This window comes from Anopheles gambiae, chromosome 3, assembly GCF_943734735.2.
Source record: "Anopheles gambiae chromosome 3, idAnoGambNW_F1_1, whole genome shotgun sequence".
Lineage (NCBI taxonomy): Eukaryota > Metazoa > Arthropoda > Insecta > Diptera > Culicidae > Anopheles > Anopheles gambiae.
In genome coordinates this window covers 31,778,887-31,801,623 of record NC_064602.1, presented here as the reverse complement: position 1 = coordinate 31,801,623, position 22,737 = coordinate 31,778,887, and the positions used below count along the sequence as shown (strand labels likewise).

General features: G+C 46.5%; 1 protein-coding gene across 2 annotated transcripts in view; it reads left to right on the top strand.

Annotated features, from left to right (window-relative positions):
* LOC1271296 (klarsicht protein) overlaps positions 1-22,737 on the top strand; it is a 191,108-nt gene that overhangs the window by 150,647 nt on the left and 17,724 nt on the right. The window contains exon 1 of one of the 2 annotated variants that reach the window (XM_061657942.1): positions 20,420-20,518. The exons of the other annotated variant lie outside the window; for it this stretch is intronic. Coding sequence (XP_061513926.1) covers positions 20,435-20,518 — 84 coding nt within the window. The 5' untranslated portion in view covers positions 20,420-20,434. Of the gene's footprint in view, positions 1-20,419; positions 20,519-22,737 lie in introns of those variants that run through there. 2 annotated transcript variants of the gene reach the window in all.

The following is a 22,737-nucleotide window of genomic DNA, read 5'->3' as shown; positions in this document are numbered from 1 at the left end:
GTGTGTTATATTCCACTGAGAAGTGGTTTTTAGAATGCTTCGATCGGAGTTGGAGAAAGTAGTATTTGGAGCTCTTTTAGATATGACAACCTCCATATTATATCGTTCCTTTTAGTACCTAACAGCCAGAGAGCATTGCTTTAGCAACATTTAATGTCGTCCAGTTGCGGTGTAGTGTAATTGTGTAACCTAAATCTGCAGAAGTCCTCTGTGAACGCTGGATTGTCTTTCGGAGACTTGTTTGGATTCTCGCTCCAACTTCCAACCTCCAAAAACACAATGAAGACAGCTTCCATTGGTGGATGATTTATGTTGATTTTTTTCTTCATGGTTCGTCTCGTAACAAGCCAAAACACAAACGGTCATCGATTTTCCAGACCCCAATCGTTTGAGGTTAATTTTCCTCCCGGTGATCGCTTTTCTGAAGTCACGGTTGCGTGTGTCGAACGGCTCCACACTGCTCCGTCGTCGATTGGCTTCGTCGACACTGAAATGCCCTCAAAACCTTCGCCAGCCAAGGAAACCCTTTTCGTCGTTTTCCGTACCTTTTTCTGCCATACGCGTGCGGGGCAAACCGTTGGGCTGCTGGGTTGATTTATCTTCCCTTAATAAGTCCACTCGCAGGCGCTCGCGCGCGTACTGTTTTCTACTTGAGGCGTTTATAAATGGGTGCTCCATCCATTCGGTCGGATGGATTGAATTTGGTAGTAAATTATAGTTTTCCCATGGTCGGTTTTAGTGTGCCATAACTTGGACACAGTGTTTTTCCCTGTGCCACAGACAACTGTGGCGAATGAGTTACGTAGGTTGCTGAATGATCGTTTATAATGAAATTTGGATCGGAGTTTATTTAGTTTGCAGCAAAGGCAAAGGCAGTTCTATTGGCCGCCGGGCTCTAACGTTGTTTGTTCGTAATATATCGAACCCCGAAGTACAATTTCTCACACTCGTTTGACTCGTATTGCCAGTTAGCCAGGAACGTCCCTTCACTTCTCATTGGCTCATACTAGGAGGGTAGCGTCTCCCGGGGGAAGGAAAATTCTCACACGGTTCTCCGGGCATCGCATCACCTTTGGCCTCGCGTGGCTTGCTAACTCATGCGCAAGGGGCCAGTCGGCTGCAGGCCTGCCGATGCACTCACATAAATCAAACATGTGTTGGACGGTGTTGTGTGTGACCAAGAAACACACACCACCGACTTGACTCTGGCTGGAATCAGCTTTTCCCCATTTCCCTTTGCCAGATTTGGGTTCGATTATATGTCGGCTAATGCTTGCCTTCGCTTCCAAGTGTCGTCGTTTTTCATCCGATCAGGTACACACACACGGACGTCGACGGGGTCACAGTGTTTACCCAAAGATGGAGTGCATTGGTGTGCCGGTGTCTGGCAGTGCTTAGGATAGGGAAGCGTCGTTTTGCCGCTCCAAGGTGGGTCAGTGAGTTTTGATGCGCCGAGCCGAAATAAGCCCTTAATCCAGCAGCAGACCGCGGGTTTTTCCCAATGGTTTGAAGGGTACAGGCGCATTTTGTGTTTGTCTTTGGCTCCAAATGGAGTCCATTATTCATTGTGGTGGTCCTCCGGTGGACGCTAACGACCCTGTCAGGTTTTTAGTTTTGGGGACGCTTTGTTTACATTTTCACTTAACAAGTCGTTGCTCTGCTGAAATAAGTGACGACAGCGAGACTCGAAGGGTAATTTTTTTCTACAAATCCTTGCTTAAACGTGCATAATGCGTATGGGTCTGATGATTTATAGGACCTATTTTTTTTTTTTTTTTTTGAAAAAGTGAAATCAACATAAATGTCCAATGAAATTAAGAACTCAGAAGCAGGAACATGTCTTTCTACAATTCGTTCAAACGAAATCCCAAGTACATTAGGAAAAACAATATTTGTTGCTCAGGTTTTTATGGACTTTCTACCACAAAATTCCGCAAAAAAAAATCCTGCTTACTCGTGCTCCAAACAGCAGGAGCACAAGGTAAGTACTCTCCCCCGGATAGGTACAAATAGCCATTTCGTACGACAAAGCGGTCTTGTGTGGTGCGTTTTTCCACCGCGTTTGGGTAGAGTTTCCCACTGCCAGAAAGAGAGATTACATCTTGATCGCCGCAGTCCGATCAGCAGGAGCGCCCCAATGGTTTATTGCACCGTTTTATGCAATACCGTGTGCCTTCACTCTGCTGTGTTGGGGTCGCACCGGAGTTCACCTTTTTGTAGATTCTAATAGATTTTCGTCGTGTGTGTGTTTACTTAACTCCACTCGCCAGGCAGAGCTGAAGCTTGGAGGAGGGCTTTGTTTTAGACGGTGAAACCCGCCCCGCAGGAAGAGATAAAATCATCATTTATGCCCTTTAGATTATCGGAGCTCTCTTGCTTCACTCGGTCGCGCGGGGAGTATGCGTTACGGTGGTTGCACACTGGAGTCTGCCAGGAAGTGGCAGCATCATGTGTTCATCCATTTGCCACGGTGTACAAACGAAGTGCAGCGGCGACGGTGCAATAAAGTAGTTGAAATTTCTTTCCCTTCGTTTTTTGTTTTTTTGGGAGAGAAGCTCTCTGAGAAATGCAGCTCGGGATGGCACATGTACGGTTAGTTGTTCTTCCCACTAATGTTAAGCGTACGGCAAGCGTGTACCGACAATGCTTTCCTGAAGTACACGAGCAGAGCATGGTGGCTCTAAACTGGGAAGGTAAAGCCCCTGTATGGGCAACCCGCTACACAGAAGGTTAGAAGTCAGGGCAGTAGTTGAATAATTAATTTTATTGCCGTTTTTTTTGTGTGAGCCGGGCGGGCCAGGAGGTCTTGTGCACCTTTCGGATCAGTTCGTGCTTCCGCACGCTCTGTCTCGATTGCTTGCACGACTTCCACGGCCGCTGGAGAGATACAAACCCCGGGAGGACTTTCTTCTCGTTTGGCTAGAGACGAGACAAACGAGTAGCTGCGCGCGGGTATTTGCTTCTCCAGCAGTTTTGCCCTTTCAACCTCTGGCGCACGCTGGTGGGTTAAGGTAATTAATTAAGCTGGGTTATTTGGGTCGTTTGGTTAGCGCATAGCTTAGCTTTACATTTTCCAGCTGGGGGTTTTTTTCCACAAATTTCAGCAATCAATCTAATTTAAATTGGAAGACGCTTAAGATATCTAGCGCAGCAATTTCGGTATTAAAGTGTTGGGCAAATGGTTAACGTAATCCATCTCAGCAAGGGGATTGGGATCTGGATCGACTCACAGCAGCAGGTTCCGTCCCCGATAATGACGTCAATCACGATCGAAAGATCGTGCCCTCTCTCGTGCGGTTGGTGGTGTGCATAATTGCACACTCCTGCTTGCTTCCGGGGGAGTTTGCTCGCTCCTTCAGCAGTCGGTCGTTTCGATTGCGGCGGTGCAATCGATGCAATTGCACTATTGTCAGTGCGCGCAAACACTGACAATTGAATGCAATCGAACCTACCCAGTTTACCCTGGGGCTGACTAACAGGGAGTCAGTGGTGTTGTGACTCTCATTAAAGTTGTGTTATTATTCACGAGCTGCAGGGTCCTGCCTGTGCAAGAAGGAGTTTCATTCCGGTGTGAATTCACACCCCTTGGGAAGAATAACACGTGTTTTGGGAGGGACACACGACGCTATACGTGTCGGGGAAGCCTGGAGTGTTGTGCCTGGATACGAGGATAACACCTTGCCGTTCGTGTACCATTGAATCATCGGGTTGCGCCGTACCCCTCCGGTGCACTTTGTTTGTTGCAAAGCGAAAACATATTATTAAAGCAACGGAACACCTTTGAAACCGCTCGAAGGGAAAGACTTAGATCACCGATATAGTAGAAGCTACCCCGGAGGCATACCTACTATACCGAAGCGCGTCATCAGCGTGAGCTGTTGAGGTTAGGTCGCTAAACCGTGATCGGCCGTTTGCGAAATGCTTTATCGAATGGTTGGAATGGAATAAAAAGAAGGATTGGTCTCTTGGAGGTGTGACCTTCCCGTGTTGTTAAGCCTCGGGGAGTTTTATTGGCACTGGAGCACATATACACGCTGTATTCTGTCCCGGGCAGTAGGGCAGTATTCGTTCGCTCTCTACCGTTGTGATTAGCACGTTCACGTGCTGCTCTCCTCAACGAGGAATCCATAAAAAACGGAACACACACATTTTTAATGCGAATGCGAAGATAGCCCGCGGCTTGCGGTCAACAGTTGGCCTCAATTTTGGAGTAGAACTTAAACGGGGGAGGGAGGCCTGCTGTTTCGTTACCCAACAGGAAGAAGGGTGTTTTGGTGTGTGCTAGTTATGGGGCTGTCAATTTTAATGATTGGCTTCGTCGGAGGTTAAAAACTAACTCCTCTTTCCTTCGAGGAATAATTTAACTTATTATTCAATTATTTCTATTTGGAACAAAAGTGTTTGCCTCTCAATCACTTGTGCCCTTTTTTGTTGTAGTGGTTAGGTTTGGCGTGCATCGTACACACGGATTGATTATGCAATAATGATTTCTGCATTGGGGGTATAATCATTGGTTTTGTCGTGCTGTTTGATTTCGTTGTTCTGTTTACCATATGAAACTCATCAGGACTGCCAAACCAAAATGTGCTGTTGCCTTCAGTCGAGTAGCTTTCATTCTGCATTGGATAAGACACGCCACACTGTTGCACGTTTAACATCTCTGAACGTTGCCAAAGTGTGGTGGTTTGATATGATTTCCATATTATTACACATTTCCATACCTTTCGCCAGGATATATCTGTCTGTGGCGAACACCGTCTCGCGGGCCATGTCTGCAAACGACAACGCGTCCGAGTTGTTATGGAAATTATTCAATTATTGATTTGATGCTCTGTGTCGTCCAGACCAGACTGCATACTATTTACGGGCCCAAACTTATGCACACACGAGCTGCGACCGGGGGACAGTCAATCCAATTACAACGTACTTGTCGCGTGGTTAGTTTCAGTTTTCCTTTCTTTCAGTTTTACGTACCTCGGCGGGTGTAAGGCAGACGTAAAAATATGCAGTGTGCTTGAAAAGTACGAAGTGAAATTGCTAGTTCGGGTAAACCAACCATTTCCACTTGGTGTTGTTGTAGCATTGCTGGAATCAATTTGCGATGCAAAACTCTCGCATCACATTTCTTTTTGGGCCTTCAATTCATGAGCACGATTGTAAGTTTGGTTTGAAGAGCTCTGTGTGTATGTGTGTGTTTGCATAGCGAACGAACGAATCAATCTGCAAGCGGCAAACTTCACTTTTTTTTCATGTCCGCGATTGGCACTGGTTCGATTTGAGCTTTTGTTACAGGAAGGTGATTTTTGCAGTCGCTCTCGAGATCGCGATCAAGTGTGAAAGTGATCGAGAGTGATCACCTTTTCTTCCTTCTCACCCGTAGAATGACGGCCGTCAATGAGAGCGCTGTTTTGCCAACAGACACAAGTGGTGGTTTTGGTTTGATTTCTATTTGCCTATGTTTAGCCGTTTCGGTTCGTGTGGCGCGCCGTCGTCTCTCCGGTGCTCCGGTGATTGAATTGTATTGTCTGTTCCGGTTTGAACGGCAAGCCCGGAAATCATTGACAAAATCATAACAACCATTCGTTCGATTGGATCTGTTGAGCCGTACGCTCGGTGTTGTTGTTGGTCTGGTGTAGATATGTAGCAGCTTGTTTGAAATGATGATTGATTCCGGCGCTTTTGTAACGCAACAAGGAAGTTTGCTTTGGAAGAGTGTCTTAAATGAAGGAAATCAACATTGCATGATCATTTGTCTGGGTAAACGGAAAGCAGGCCAACAATTTGATGTTCATATGGCTATTTAATATGACCTGCAAACTCCTGAAGTCTTCTCCAACTTGTACTAGAGCTATATTATGTTGTTTCCTCCTACCCGGTAGTTGTATCTTTGTACTCCAAGTTGTATCTTGTACTCCCTAGCCCACAGGTTAGAAGCACCTACCCACCTGAACAAGCGATTGGATGCTACTGAATGTCTGGAGACGTAGCCACCTTCATCTAATCCCCAGGTTGGTGTGGGACGTACCACGTATCCCATCGAACGCTTGCGGATTGCCGATGTAAAAGGCCATGTAGGCTCCAAAGACCTGTGTACTTCCTTTTTTATCACACCCTATCTGCTGCAGCAGCGAGTGGAGAGGAGAAGATGCCTTAGGGCATAAATCTCGATGTACCCTGATAGTGCACTTTCTTTCAACTTCGCAACAGTGAACGATTTGTCGTATAGAATTTCATAATTGGTAGAAGAAAAAAAAAGGAGCCAATCCCCCGGGAAAAGGGTTGTAAATTAAAATGCCTTTCTCCCGTAAGGCAGGCAACTCCCCTGCGAGCTGATCTGATCAGGAGCTTGCCACCGCCTGCGCTACATCAATACTTCTAGTTCCGCGGGTGTATGCCGTTACTCTTAGTACCTTGTCGGCTTCTGAACGTTATGTTCATGTCGATCCGTTTTACCAATCTCCAATCCCGCACCCTCTTCCTTCTTCGCATTGCCGCTATGGAGATGTTTCGTAAATTTACACCTCACACACAGAGCAATGGTGTAGTGGCTGTGGTTCGCCCACCCGCTTCCTTTTTCGCTGCGATCGATTAACGGCGATAGAGCGGGATGTGGTAGCGATTTCAGCGAAAAACCCCAGAAGCTCTCCGTCTTCCTGTACACAAGCCAAGCCGGGTGTTGTACCCTCGTCTGTTCCGGGGACCAACCTCTCAAACATCCGTGGGATGATATGGGTTCGAGCAGCGCACGTAGCAACGCGCAAGTGAGAGGTTATGTTACGTGTTCTGTGTGTGTGTATGTTTTTTCTTTCTGTAATTTTCCTCCAAGACCTTTTGGGTCCCGCGCAAAAGATCGGCATGTCGAGATGTCGATGAGCAGCAGCACTGTGAACGATGAATGGTTGTTGTGAGCGAGAAAATATGTTATGGATTTTCGCACGTCGTCCATCAACACGAGCACACCACCGCCGGCACTTCCGGCTGCTTGTGTGCACGCTCCTTGTACTCTCGGGAGTGTGTGTGTGTGTGCCATGACGACGATATCGTTGGCTGAAGGTTAAGCCGCCAACGGTTGGAAATCGATAGTTGAAGTGGCGTTCGGTACTTCTAGCTCCACTCGTGCGCCAATGTAGTGTGTATCTTCCAATGGTGTAGTGGATAGAAAGGAAATAGATTCGAGTTGATCGATGAGCTATGTCTGTGCGTTTCATCCTCTCCGATCGATGGCTGTAAGACATGGGAGTAGTACCCCCTTTCCTTCTGAACCACCGTAACTAATGTGTTTCTTTACTTGTTTCTTTTTCCGCTTTCGTTTTAGGTAAGCACCAAACGTTCCATGGACATCATGCGAGACTGATCTATTAATTCCACCGTGCCGCGGCAACACTCAAACCAGAACTCTTCTGTTTTTCGAGAGATTTGTTAAGGATCATATGAGGTTTAGTATAAGAGAGTATAGAAGGAAATTGTGCAACAGCTAATAAGTGGGCAAAACTGGGAAACTAATTTTTGTTTCCCCACTGGGTGCTGGGTAATTGATAGCAATAGGGAGAAAATATTTAATGAAATGTGTTTATGTCCGGTAAGTGAATTTTCATTGCCGCCCCAGCAGGCTTCGATTGATCGTTTTGCAATTTGCACCGCAAAACCGGCAAAAAATAAAGGGATTTCTTTTTTGGCGGGGAAATGAGTAAAGCAGAAGTATTGTGATTATGATGATGCAACAAATCATCATACCGAGCGTGGAGAATGATGATACCTTTTAAGCGATGATTATTTTCACTCTATCATTTTCATAATTTTGCAACCCTTTCGGAATCGCCCAGCTCCTCTATCGCTATCCATCCCTTTCCTTCCGCGGGCGGTTGGCTTTTCCGGCGAAGGTAGTACATCCGGTGGTGGGAAAAATCCAACCGTTGTAAAATAACAGTTTTCAAACTGAAAATTGTGCAAAATCTCTTCACCGACGGCGCGGGTGGTCATCATATGATGCAACAGTGCGTCTCGGTTGATTCCGGTCCCAAAAACGGAAACCCTGAAGGTGAGCAACCACCAGCAGCGCGCTCCCCCTTGGTGGTGGGCGGCAGTGTGTGACGACGATGATGATGATGATGATGACGATGGTCCTTTAGCGTATTAGGTGATAATTATAATTTGGAATTGTTTTCGTCAATTTGACGCACCATCGGGCCCCAGTGGTGGCTGTGTGTGTGTGTGTTTATGTACGATTTTTCCATCTTTGGTGGGTGGGTTGGGTTGAATCTGAAGTGGTGGTGTTACATTGCGCAATAGTAGGCACAACAGCGATCCATCGATCGGGTGATTGCGCGATTTTTGGGTTGAAGAAATTGGAGAAAAAAAGTCTCGTGGAAACGTAAACAGCATGTTGTGCAGGATGGAATTCCGGTGGAGATGCGGGCGTGTGAGTTCGCCGTCGTCTAAATCGAATCTTAAAGTAAACTTTCCTTTTTCGGCGAGAAGTTAGGGTAGTTTTGGTCTTTTTTTTTTTTTTGGCGATCACCATGGACCGGTAGGGGACTTACGCTGAGCAACGTCATACGTTTATTTAATTAAATGTTTGCGTAATACTTGCAATGTGGAGAGAGGTTACGACCGACCAGCACGTTGTGATTACGATGGGAAAAAATATTTGTTCTCAGTTTGAATGGCAGAGGTAAAGAGATGTGGGAAAATGTGTGATGGTTTCGTCAAAATGTTAACTTACGACATGGAAACGTGAAGACAACTCCTTCCAAAAGACTTTCCTAGATTTGCATATTAATCTCTACTCGGCACGATTAACTGATTGAATGATTATTGCTGTAACGTAAGAGCATTCGAAGGTAAAATATCGATTAAGCCTAGAGCAATGCTTCTTATCGCATACTGGCTTCCCATCTGCATGTTTTAGTCATGTTAAACGCAATGTCCACTACCCGAGCAGAGTGTAGTGTGATCACACATGTGCGCACGATCACATCGGTTTGAGTTGGTGGACCAAGAAACTCCCCATCCAGGAACGACGGAAAGGGAACGCGTGTGCTCGCACACGTGTATGTGTGTGTTTACCCGCTGTTTATCTTAATTAAAGTACGAGTAAGTAGGTTTTCACACGCAACGTTCCCCAAACCCGACCTGTGACCTCCTCCTCCCCCTTTCGGTTGAGGAGTCAACGGAAGATAATTGTCTTTAGCGAGATCTTGCGTAAAAGCGCAACTGGGAGAAAGCGGGCGCAGTGTTTTATATGTGTGCCACTAGCGCGTCGTCTTCGTCGTCGTAGGGTTTGAAAGGAAGGGTTTCGTTTTGTTTTTTTTGCTCTCGCTGTGTATGCTCGCTTTTGAAGCAGCACCGCGTGCGAGTTGTGTATGTTTACATTGGAAGAATTTGTGTTTCTTTGCAGCAGCAGCAGCCACCGAAAATCGGTGGACAATTTCTCCACTTATCTCTCTCGGTACAAGCGCTTCCGTATCGCGCTCGGTGGAGTGGGAATTTTAATTTCCAGTGTTGCGTGAAGGTTTTAAAGCGATAAAAAAACACAAGAAAGAAGAAAAATACATGAGTTCCAACGCATTTAAGAAGGAAGGGAAAGAGCATTATCGGTGCATCTGACGTGCACCGTGTTGACAGGATGAGTGAGCTTTCGGGGGCATTTCACCGGAGCAGTACATTATGTGGCTTGTTTCATCTTGACACCCCTTGTTTGGTGCGCGCACCCCGAACGAAACACTGGGACGACTTTTAAGCCCATCGATTATGGTCCGCTGCTGTTGCATGTGGAAATTATCGTTTATTAGGCACGGGTGTACGTAACATCGGCTCTGAAGCCCTTTACCACTGTTGTTGTTATTTGCAGTTTACTCTGCCCTAAAGACAACACAGCGGACGAAGAATTGTACAGAGCGGATGTTCGAGATTGTATTTTCTTGCGTGTCTTGCGTTTGATCGACGCTGTTTGTTGTTACGTTACGCTTGTGTGCGATGGGAGAGAAAGAAGGATAAGCAAACGAAATCGATCGATCGATCGAACGAAATTGTCCGACGTGCAGTAGTGTCTACGTTATTTTGGAAAATAATTGATCGATCGTGTTTTCGGGTGAGCTAGGCGCGCGCGACAGCAACAAGCAACAAGCGACGAACGGAAATTAGACACGCGTCTTTTCCTTTGCGTCACACACAGCGCTTAACGTGGTACCGAAAACAGAATCTTTCCCTTGTTTTAGCTGCAAGGGAAGGAAATTTCACCTTTCCACGGCTGTCAAATTTTATGATTCGTCATTCGAACAAATAATTGACCCCGGTGTGCTGCGCGCATCGAACAGAACCGGCTGGTCCGCGACATCGCACGCGCAAGAGGCTGCTCCAGAGCCATCTGTGCGTTCATCTGATTGTTTCGCCATTGCATAACACACTCGCGTCGCTGCCCCAAGCGTGCGGGTGTTGAATTGGAGAAGAAATTATGAGCGAACGATGTGATTATTGGGGCGACGCGACGTGAATATATTTCGTGGGGCCGATTGTGGGAAGCAAACAAACGTAAATCGAACACTACGGTTTGATGACGGTGTGGACGTGGTCAGGTGATCATTTCCGCCAGCTGATTGTGAGTATGCAGTATGCACTTTTGTTTGTTTGCAATTCCTTTTTTTTTTTTAATTCACAAAGTGTTCGGCAAGCACAAACTTCTTTCCGAGGCGTACAATAATATATGTAACAAATTAAGTAATTGTGTACCCTCCCCTTCCAAAAGCAAACGAAAATAATGGCATCATAAAGCAAACATAATTTTGCGAGCAAGACATTTCAATTGGCCCGCTTTGTGTCACGTCTGGAAAAAATCGTGCCTTAGATCGTTTCCTGCACGATTGCATACATTGTAGCGCATTTTAATCCCCTTAATGGTACCCATGCTTCGAGTGTTTGTGCTGAACGTCAAAACAGAAATTAGTACAGCAAAATCCTCAAGAATGAGATGTAACATCGCAAGAGAAGGGGGGTATCGATTCGTTCGCGATCTGACGCCCAATCGCGTCATGTAAATATTGCAAATTGTGCTTGTTTTTATCCATCTATCGGTATGTTTTGCATCACACATCTCGTGATCCCTCGCGTTACAAACTGCGCCTATTCCAAGCGGGAGAATAGATGTGTTGCGGGGGTACCTGTAGATGAGAAATTAATCGCATGAAGGGTAGGGCTAGCAAGCAAAGCAAAACTTCCTCCGTTCGAATGTCAGGATCTCAGTGGCAAAGGGGCAGGAGAAGGGGCGGAAAAATCTCCAACTGTTTACAATAAATGCTCCAATTGTAAACATAAGCGATTTACAAATTTACATCGAGCACACTGAAGCCCCGAACAACACGATGCAGACGACGGACATGTGGGGGATCTGTTTGTGGAAAGAAGACAGGGCGATTGTAACGGAGCATGTCCAGCTCGCTTCGGCCGCTCGTCCAACAGCATGCACTGTGGGGCGGATTTTCGCCTTACCGCCTTGGGGTGGCCTTTTAGTGGGTCGGTTTTCATTTGTTTCCTATTCTTCGCCTCCGGCCCGCTGGTCCCGTGCCCCCGCTCAAACCTCTTTAAATGTAAACCATACGTGAACGCGTACAAGGAATCAAATCTGATTTAATGCTGGTAAAGCCGCCGAGGGGGGAGATACGCAAGGGACGCGGAAAGGTTTGGGGTGTTTCCACACCGACAAATGTTATGTTTCCCGCCATACAACACCACGCTCTGTGTGGGGTGGGTAAGCGTTTTAGCGTTTGGCCATCTGTGCCGGGCGCAGGGGTGAGATCGTAGCATAGCCAACTGCTGGGAGAGATAGCAGGAAAAAGGGTGCAAATGTTTGCTTTGGACGTTTGTTGAAGTTCTCGGGGTACGGGGTTGTAGGATCTGTGTGTGTCTGTGTTGACGTTGCTGTTGTTGTACACTACGCCGCTACACAGGCGGAAAACACCGAAAGGGCATTAAAAATGCTCCAATGTGCAATGCGCAATCCATACCATTCGCTTTGATGTGTGTTTCATCATTCCGATGTGGGTTATTTGGAAATTACGACATCGCCAACTCCCAAAGATCGTAACGGAGAGATCGCAACGGGAAGTCTTATTTTAAAGAAATTCTGTATGAAACAGGCTATTGAGGGCGAACGCTATCTACCAAAAGCAAACACTTTCTCTTCCATCATGATGATGAATTCCTACGAAGATGCTGATCTATTCGGGAAGGGCATAACAAACAACTCTACTATTTTGCGTCCTCAAAGCCCTTAGACTTCAATGAGCGATGGCTAAGTCTCTCGAAGTATAAAATGCCATTATCGAAAAACATTCAACAACAGTAGGACCTTATTTCGGAGGGCTAATTTGCTCTAGAAACACAAACACAGCATGACACGAAACGGTGTTTACGAACCTGCGAACGATTAAAGGGAACTCTCTTGGAAGCATCCACCTCGGAAGAGGTCCCACGATGACGTGCGGGAGCGTGTGTCTCGCTGCTAATTTGACTGGAAGTCGTCGTTGTCGTCGTCGTACTACACTCCCCAGTGTTGGTGCGCCCTGTGATTATTGTTTTCTAATGCACTGGCTAATGAGTACCTTTCTTGCTTCTGCTCTGTAATAGTAATAGTAGCTGTTGGAGAGGGCGTTAAAGGAAAAAAAGGGCTCCAAATCGATCGTATCTGTGCTGAGAAATGGAAGGGAAATGTCACCTACATTCTCTGCTTCGTGCCCGGACTGTACGATAACGGCGGTGCACCAGGTTTTACCGTTTTGCCCGTGTCGTTTAATTTTATTCCTCGCCGCTCGAAAGGTTTCGGGAGCGATGCGCTTTTATTGCTCTACTTCGAACAAAACGCGAGATCCGCTGCACTTTGTGCACGGCTAAAGAGGTGTTTCGTGCATTGAACTACTGGATATTCGGGGAGGATCCGTTATCTTGACGAAACTCTCTCACCCGTTACCACTTTTCTTTTGATGACGATTGATTCTTAGAGAGACTGGAACTAAGAAGCACCTAAAAGTCGTATTGGAGTGTCTTTGTCCAATTTTACTGCACCTCCGACCTCCATTCGGTACTTGACGGACCCTTTGAAGTGGTTAGAATGCAGCCCCTGCTGCACGATGAATTTACAACCAGCCGATGTAATATTAAAGGCTTCATTTTATTGCCTGTACCACGACCGCTACAACGTAAACGTGGCAGTGAATCTCCTGCCGCGCTTGCGCTCTTTGGCTAATTCAAATCTCCTTCCCAAAAGACACAACACCGGCCGACGAAATGGTCGCGATCGCAATTTTTGCCCTGCTGCTCGGGCGCGTAAAGTTGAACCGGATTTTAAGTACCTTGTTAGCTGTCTACTAACTGTCTCGCGGAGGCTACTGACACCTTGTGCTGCTTCTCCGACGTTCACCTCAGCAGCGCACCACCTGCTGAGATTCACGACTTGGTTTTTTGGAGATCGTCTCGTCCAAAGCAAGCTCATTCTTCTTCAAGTCAAATAGCAGCAGCGTGAGTGAGTGGATGCACCAGTGGAATGCACCGGGGAAAATAATTCATTTTAAAAATGGAAAGCCTGACCATGCCAGAAAAGAAGGGAAATTTGTGAAGCATCGGGTCATTTAGGTCAAAGAGGCTGACACGTGGGCTTCACGGGAGCGCAGTGTTGGTAGAGATGTTTAACAAAATAATCTTCTTTCGCTCCGGACGGCAGCCAGTGACGAAAAGCGGGAAATCTGACAGAAAACCCGTGCTTCCCGAACGCAAACACGCGCAGTCCGTTACGGTTGGCAGATCTGTGTGTAGATCTTGTAGAAGATGGAAGGTTTTCTTCTTTTTTTTCGGGGGAAACTAAATTAGTTTACAGCGTGATAATGCCGCCTGCGGCGGTGGTTGAAAGTTGATCGGATAAGCGGTACAGATCGTGCGTCTTAATAAGGTTAGTTTGTCCGCTTTTCAATCGTCTTGTGCTCTGTTGTTGCCGCCACCTTGGTGGATGGGCCTTGGGGAACGGTACGGATGTTAAGAAGGAAATATACTTTCACCCGGTTCCTGGTTATATTGGCGTGGGAAAATTCAAATGTAGCAAAGAGTACGTACCCAATATGGCTTTTGTAAGGCATTAATTTGGTCGGTTTTTTATGCATGAATTTTAAATGGTCTCTGAGTTGTACAGAAGAGGTTACCATATCAAATGCTCAATGCAATTCAATGACACTCCGAAATAAAGCATGAATAATTGGCTCTCCTTTCTGCTTGCTAGTGATTATTCGGCTCTACTATGCTACGTATTACATCATTAAGCATTAGTTCCAAAACGGGACTGGCACGGGATATAAATAACGCTACCGACTGTCTCGTTGTCCCACTGATGATCGTGTACCGGCGTAAGATATTCCCCCAACTCCATTGCAGCACTGCTTCGCCCCCTATTTCACCTGTTTTATGCGTGTTCGTGAAGCGGTAAAGTCCGGTGATCCGGTGCCCTTTTTCGTATGTTTCGAGCCATTACTCTCTGTCAAATGGCGCCGTGATCTTGTCATCGGACGTCTCCACTGGAACACACGCGGTTACGGTTCCGGCTAGTTGTTTGTGGTCCATCTCGCTTCATAAAGCTTGGGATTTGAGCAGTTGGCTGGCAGAAACCGTATTTACTCATCCGCCTCACCTCTGGACATCGCAAACGCGTCCCAGCTTCCGGAAAAGTCCAAACAAACGATGGCATCATCTACCCAGCAACTGTGCACTGTGCACCGTGATCTACACAATCGACCATTCCCCGACGCAACGAACTAATGGATGTTCAGCAGTTTGTTTGGGCTTCTGGAAACGCCTTTGCTGCTGCTGCTGCACTGCCTCAGGGGGATGCTGTTGCTGCCGCTGCACCCTTAGCAAACTGTGCGGAGGATGATTGCTGCATCGTCAAAAATGCATCGCTCGAGTCCGTAGGAAGCGCTCTTGGCGCGGGCGCGTGTTTATGTCTACGATCACGCCACGGAAACTGTGTTGCGCATTGAATGGAAAAGAAGAATCAGTGATGGGCACGGCAACGCCGGTGCTCTACCATATTATATCCCAGGAAAAAAGAGGCACAACATCATCCAATGATTGAAGATGACTTTAGGATTCGGTACCGTTTGTGTATTGCTCTTTCGATGCGACAAACAAGAAAGATACTCGAAGAAGGTTCATCAAGAAGGCGATTGCCTTGAAGCGCTGAAGGGAAGCATATTCGAATGCTGTTCCCCCTTTAGTCGAGGAAGATCTCTTCACTCGTTTCGTTTGCGGAGATCGCACTCAAGGTGAATGATCGATAAGCTATATCAGATCGCGGCTTGTCTTCTATTTTCACCGCGATTAGAAATTCCCAATCCTCAGGACATGGATCCAAGGCAGCAACAATTTGCAATGTATCTGTAATAGCAGCATTGAATTGACCTCCTGCCGGATCCGAACAATGGCGCACAATTAATTGAATAGTAACAATAAACACACCATATCAGATCCATTCTCTTTCGTCACTATCAAGATCAAGCGGGTTGAGCGTTGAAGTTGAGCACGGTAAAAGAAGCTTAAGAATCGTCAAATCATCAATCGATTGGCAGTAATCTCTGAAGAGGAGTGGGAGCACCAGCACGACTTTGTTGCACCAAACTCGTGGCGACTGCGGCCGAAGGTGCGAAGAAGGTGTGTGGGCATTTATGCAACGGTTCGTCGTGCGGCGGTGTACCGCGACTCCTCCAAATTAGCTAATCACGAACAAAGCCCGGTAATAAAATGTTGAACAAACGCTTGTCAGGGAAGGGAAAGAGAAATAACTTACCGCGCAAGTGAAAATGCACTTTTCCTCACCTTTGGGGACTCCAAGGTGATGAGTAAGCGGGTTTAGGCATTTATTTTCATGCGTTCATTGACACTGGAAGAAGGGAACTGTAAAAGCAAATCCCTTTACGGGCAAAATAATTTTACATAAAACGCTAAATAATTCACTTTTGTAATGCGGATTGCATAAATCTTTACAGTTGTGCATCACAATAAAAATATGTGTCATCATAATCTTACGAGTGTTTGCAATAGCTAAAGAATAGTCCATTCCAGAACATGACTATCATTCGCCAGTGATGGCTCGTGCTGCTCGCCCAGACTTCGTGAGTTGCGCATTGAAAAACGAGTGAAAGTGTGGTGGCATTTTCTGTTGCGCGGTAGTGCGGTGCTGAGGTCGCCCACATTAGTTAAGGTCTCGCTAAAGATTGCTCTTCACTGGGCTTTGTTTGTTTGGCTCGTGATACAATAGCAGTGTAGCACCACTAACGAGCTTCCGAGAGCGTGACTGAATTGTTAACGGCGAAGGCCAGTTCCGATTGTGCTCCTTCTTTCTTTTTTTTTTTTAATGTCAATCCGGAAGCTAATTTGAGGAAATTCTTTCAAATGATTTATCAAACGAGACGAGAGTTGCGGAAGAACAATTGGAACAAAAATTGTATCATAGTTTGCGGCATGCCGGGAGCGTAAAACCACAAACCACCACACCTAAACAAATCAACCGAGCAGATATTTCAAACCAAGCTTTGCTCAACCTCCAAATACAATGAGTAACTGAGATTCGTTTGAGTTCAGTTTGGCAATGAGAATAAGATGAGATTGTGTGTGCATAGTTGCTGCCCTTACCATTGAACGGCGGCACGATGGAAATCGATCGTTTTGCTCAGCTCTCCTCACGCCACATCGAAGGCTTCTCGTGATCTTTGGCACATTATTGATTGGCAATAATCGGTAAGATCGTTTACAACAGAAAAAACGCTCGGGCACGAATCGGCCCAGGCTTTTCTCGATCCCAGGAGCCTGGGTTCAATCTAGAACTTTTTGCGCGCCCTCCCAGCAAAACAGAATCCCCATTGCCAGCAACACGGTGGTATCGCACGACAAATTGCAACAACATTTTCCTTTGTGTATATGTTGATGTCTCGGTGGAAGTGGCAAAGATTTACGTTATTCTTGCTGTTGTTTAACGATGCAGATTGGTTGAATCTGCAGCAAAATGTCAGAATAATTAGCCTCGAGGAGGAGCGGTACTCCTGTCATTAGGTTGGCTCTGGTATCGGGCTGCAAGGGTACGTCAGCACCACCGTCAGCAACGGGAAACGTTTCGAAACCTATCCAAACCCTATGCACTCACAGGCTACAGCACGCCAACTTTAATAAAGTCCTTGAGCGCTCGCTTGGCCAAATCAAAAAGCATCAAGAAGTGCAGCTGCAGCGATCGCGCTCTGTGCAGGCGATTCGAAGCGGCAAGGGGATTGTTGTAACCTTCGAAGCAGTATGTTTGGTTTCGAATGACACGTACCACCAGCGGGTTTTGTGCAACACACACTATATCGCAGAATAAGCGACGGGAGAGGGGAAGAAGCAATAACAAAATAATAATTACAATGCAGCAGCATAACGCAAAAGCTTCCTTTCATTTTTCTCTATGCTCGAACTCGACTCATTCATTGGGTTTTAAAATACGCCCGGCGTTGGTTTGTTTGGCGTTGACCTGAAGGTGTGTTTTTAATGCCACAGTGGTACCCCGTTAGTGTATCGCAAAACTACAAACGTCAGCTCTAACATGCAATTTACAAAAAAGTCAATATTGAGATTGCGATGCGTCATGCGGTCGTCCGGGGGTATTATTGCACGCGCGTGTTTGTGTGCGAGCAATAAAAGAACGAGAGGTTTTGTGGCGTATTTTACTTCTCTAGTTTGCAGGGAAAATGCATGCCGTGAACCATCATTTCCGTTTTCCTCTCAGTATCTGCATCATAAATAAAGCAATTTTTCTTTTGGATAAATCACGTCGTCCCGTGGGAGATTGCAAGAAAGCAATCTAAATTGAGGCATGCGACGCGCGGATTGCACAAGAGATGTACGCTGTTGCTCAGGATCTGCTGTTTGAAAACGATGACAAATCTTTTCCGCCCAAATACCCGAGGTGTGTGCCATGTCCTGCGCCTTCACAAGCACACTTAACGGCGGGACAGGGTCATAAATCTATTTCTCTAGTATTCCTTTTTTCACTACAAACACACACCTTGAAAAGAGGTGTGTGTGTGTGGATTGGCTAAGTGGCGAGGGAAAGTGTCATCTTTAACCGGCTTTTTGAAACCGATTATTTGCTTTAAGGGCGATAGAAAATAAAACAGCATGAAAAGAGAGAGAGAGTGTGTGTGTGCATGGATAGAAGATTAATGTTCGATGACACTCAATTATGCCGGGTAGGTATGCTCTTCTGCATGGTTATGTTGTTGCTCTCTCCAAGCCACAAAAGGCACGGGCAGTGCAGATGAAGACGTCTCGCGCGTTTGAATGAAGGTGTTAATGGAACTTTCGAACCGTTTTGTCAAATGCACTTTTTGGTGTGTTCGGGTCGGATGTCGGGCATATGCAAACGGTTGGCGCGTGGTTGCGAGGTGGCAAAATGATTGAAAGCCGTTTAAAAAGGGTTCAAGCGGCAACCTAATCCTCTGCTGGGTGTTTTGTTTCTTTTTTTCTCTCGCTGTGTGCTGTGAGTGATGACAGAAAGTGGCAAACTGGAAAATGCAGGGAACGCACGATGATCAGGATTGTGTTCGTCGACCGCGTGCGAGCCGATCCATTCATCATCGTGCTCATAAATGGTTTGGCAACGTTCGTTCCGGGGCCTCCCACGTCATCCCTATTATACGCTCGGATCCACTAACGACAGAGAATTAGCTTTACAAATTGTAATTTCTTGCCATCGCGCCCGGCGAACAATACGGCAACACTTTGCGCTACATTATAATTAAGACTTAAGAAGGCGGTTAACCCACAAACACACAAGCATTTGAGACCCTGGGTCTTAGCTTCAGTATCCGCAGTATCTGCAAGAATGTTGTAGAAAATTGTACGCTTTTCCTCCACTCTCCCGTTGCGATCGGGAGTTCAAGAATGCAACCACTCTGGCGAAGCGAATGCAACCTTTTTGCGTTCAAAAGGCCCCTGAAACCAACGGTCGATGCGTTTTAAAACACGATCATAAAAATAGATGATTCACACTCATCGTGAGGATCATGTCGGGGCGTGTTTGTGCGACGGCGAGAGGTCTATAAATTGTACGTTACCCAGAGTCAGCACACGGTTTGTGACCTGTGTGCAACCAACCCCCCGTTGATCATTAGCCTCGACGAGAGATGGGTATGGGTGCATCGGGACACGAGGGAGGAGAAAATGCTTGAGCAAACTATTCCACCGTACGATTGAAAGTTTGTTTTTTTTTTTTGTGTGTGCATTCCGATCCTGATCTTCACTCGGGGTCCTCTCGGGGTGGGTGAATCATAGCAGCAGCAGCAGCAGCAGCATTACCAGCAGTTACGGAGTAAGGCGTTGCGGCTCATGCCGATAAAGAAACCGATAGCCCTTGGGCAAAAATTAGAGATACAACGAGAGAGAGAGAGGGAGAGAGCGCGCCTCTCTAAACCAATTATGCAAATGCTTTTCTTCGAGATAAGATAAACAAACACAGCAAAACCGTTGGGTGGAACTGTACAGACACAGCATTGCAAGACCCCAGTGCAACTGACGTCACGTGGAGTGCGATGTGATAGTTTCTTTCACTTCTTCAAGGGTTCCATTTCCTACTCGTAGTTGTGTGTGGCTGGTTGGCTGATGTTGTTGTTACTACTTTCGCCTACGATGTGATTATTTTTCCAAAAAAGAAAAAAAACCCTTCTTTTGCATGAGTATACAATCATCATTGCGCTTGTTCGAGTGTGTTAAGGGTTTGGGCCCATCCATTCCAAAACTGGCACCTCAGTACGGATTTTGGGTGCTTCGGCGAGACAGACCTTCAGACATACTGTGGGTTGGCAATTTCGGAGCTCGACACCTATCGTTGACGCTGACCGACTCGCTGAAGCGAAAGACAACTTCTTCCTTTAGATTAAGAAGGTAAAAAAACGCGGAAACCATAACAGTTTGTCCGTGAAAATCCAAAAATAAACGGTGTTCGCGCGCTCGGTGGGCAAGTCTTCCAAAGCCGGCGGAGGTTTTGTGACCCGTTCGTGTGCTCCGTGTGTGTCGTCCGCGTTCTCAGCACGATCGATGAAGATCACCGTTGACGGGGAAGTGTGTGGAATTTGTAGTATCGTTTCAAACTTTTTCGGATTGCACCAGAAGAACACGACGTGGACGTGTGTGGTGTGTAGTAAACCTGCTGCGCAGTGCTAATTTATAGGGTGTTTATGCTATATATGCCCGTGTGAAATGTGGTGTGATTTAGTAGTAGAGGCTCACAGGGTTTTTGCGATCGATCTCCAACTGTGAAGAAAGTAGAGTGCTCGGAGAGAAGGAGTAGAAGTATAATATTTCGGAGAGTGTTGTTTAAGGTTTTAGGCGGAGATTTTCGCAACTAAAGCCTCCCTCACCCATCACTAATATCATGCTGACGATGGAACAGAACGGTGGCGGCCGAACTGCAGCAGTTCGTCGTCGATCGGCATCGCGGGTGTTCGAGCAGCTCAATGTAAGTGTTTGTTTGTTTACCAACCATCTGGATCAGGTTCTGGGGTTTCGCCAGGCCCACACGATCATGCAGGAATGTGGGTGCGTGCGGATCACCACCCTGTCTTAGCAGTCAAAGTCGCACATTTTGGTAAAATAGTTCCGAAGAACGTCGAAGGTTTAGTTTTGTTGGACGAACAGATGACAGAGTCGTCTAGACATGCACTTCGTCTACACCCTAGAGAGATTATATATCAGCACACACTTACGGTCGTTCGGTCGTAAAATTCGTATTGCGTCCTCGCACATTCCTGCTGACGCTTAATGTTTGCCGTGGGAAGAACGTCGCGGTGTTTCGTCATTTCAAAATATTTTTTTGTGGGTTTATAAAAGAAAAGACAAAAAAACACAACAAGATAGCGCGCTCTGAATTGTTGAGGAGTAGAAGCATTATGCGATCGCCACCAATAAGATCTCCAAGATAAGTGTCTTGAACTACGCGAGATCATAGCTCGCAGCTGAGAAACAACAAAAAACCTCTGACTAATTCAGACGAAAACTCTAAACCAAATGTTTTTTTCCGGGTTAAGTAATCGGTCCAGTTTCGGGTTCGTCCAAATGGTTTCGATACGTTCACACTGCTGCAGATGAACGACGGTGTGGTAAAAACTAACAAAAGGGAAGGACGTCTGACGCGTTTTCCTGGCGCTTCTTTTGTTTTTCTCTGTCCCTGGCTTTTGAAGTGAGACTGAGGGCGGAAAAGAAATAAATCACACCTGTCAAAAAGCCATCATCCAGCGCTTCTACGGTCGTTAGCGTTCCCCGCCGAGGCGCGCGCACCGACCAAGCGAAAAGTTTATGTATCTTTGATCATTACCAGCGCGCGCGAGCGAGCTCCATAAGCACATCATCGGTTTCATAAGAAGAAAATGATTGCTTTGGTTGTGTTTTTGGTACTGCTTCTTCTTCTTCTTTTTGTGATCTTCAAACGCTCATAAGTCTCTTACGCCCCAAACGACAAAAGAAAGCAACAAGGTCGCAAAAAGTGAGAAAAATTTGCCATTTCTCCATGCTTATGTGCGCGTGACCGATTTAATGCGAGCAACTTGAAAGCAGTACTAAAATCTCATTAATGTTCGCCAATTCATCCGAAAGTGCGTCGTCGTCGTCGTCTGCGAATCAAAAAATCCAGTGACCGGTAGAGTGACGATGCAAAATAAAAAGCATCGCCAAAGTGCCGCAGGCGCACCCGCCACCATCATCCTGGGCGGATCTAATTTCAAGTTGAACTAGCAGCACGCTGCGAGCCCCAGCAGCAGGGAACGCCGAAACTAACCCAGTTTTCGCTCGGCCACGCTGAGGTAGAGTCGATGCTAATTTATGACCCCACGCTTTTGGCCTATCTCACACCTGCCACCCAATTTCTCCCCAGTTTTTTTTGTTTGGGTGGTCCCCGTCCCAGTGGTCTTGTTGTTGCTCCTCGCCATAAGTAAGTAGAGCCAGCGTGTGCATGATATTGTGGCCGCAGGGGGTTGCTTTGTTTTTTCATCTTCGTCTTCTACCGGTGAAGACCTGTGGTGAAAGAGGTCCAATTAGTGGCGGTTCTTCGGGTTCTCAAGGGGCGTGCAATTAGTGAATTTATTGATGGGAAATGAGCGAGCGAGTGAGTGAGTGATTGAACCGAACAACTGCACACAACAAGGTTACTTTCACTTCTCTCCGGGAGCGTCGGGTCGGGAGCGTGTGTGCGACAGTTTGGAACAGACGTTTTACGACCTCGCGTTCCTTTCTAATCATTGTCCTTAATCAGCGGTTAATGCAGCGGTTGTAAAAATTAGCGATGTTGATGATATGTGTATGCTAGCGAGTATTTATTTGTCCGTACTTCCTGCTCTAGCATCTTCAGTTCAGATGCCAGAGCTGTGTGATCGCACCAAACATTCCTATTGGAGCCAGTGAGTCGACGCATATGTAAACTCTTTCGAAACTGTTCCAAGGTTGCGTTCTAATTCGATTCCGATCGAGTACGATACACCCGGAAAAAGAAAAAACGGTCTCGAGCGCGAACGATCGTTTCTAAGGCGCTTATAAATCGTTTTACCACTCCGCTGCCTTTGTCCGTGCGATTTTCAGGCCTTCTCTTGCGACTCCCTTCCCCGTCAAAAAAGGGGGTTCCGGAGTACCGAAAAATTGCCGAAAATGATAGCCTTTGTGTGGTGAGCAGCGGCAGCGGGTTCCATT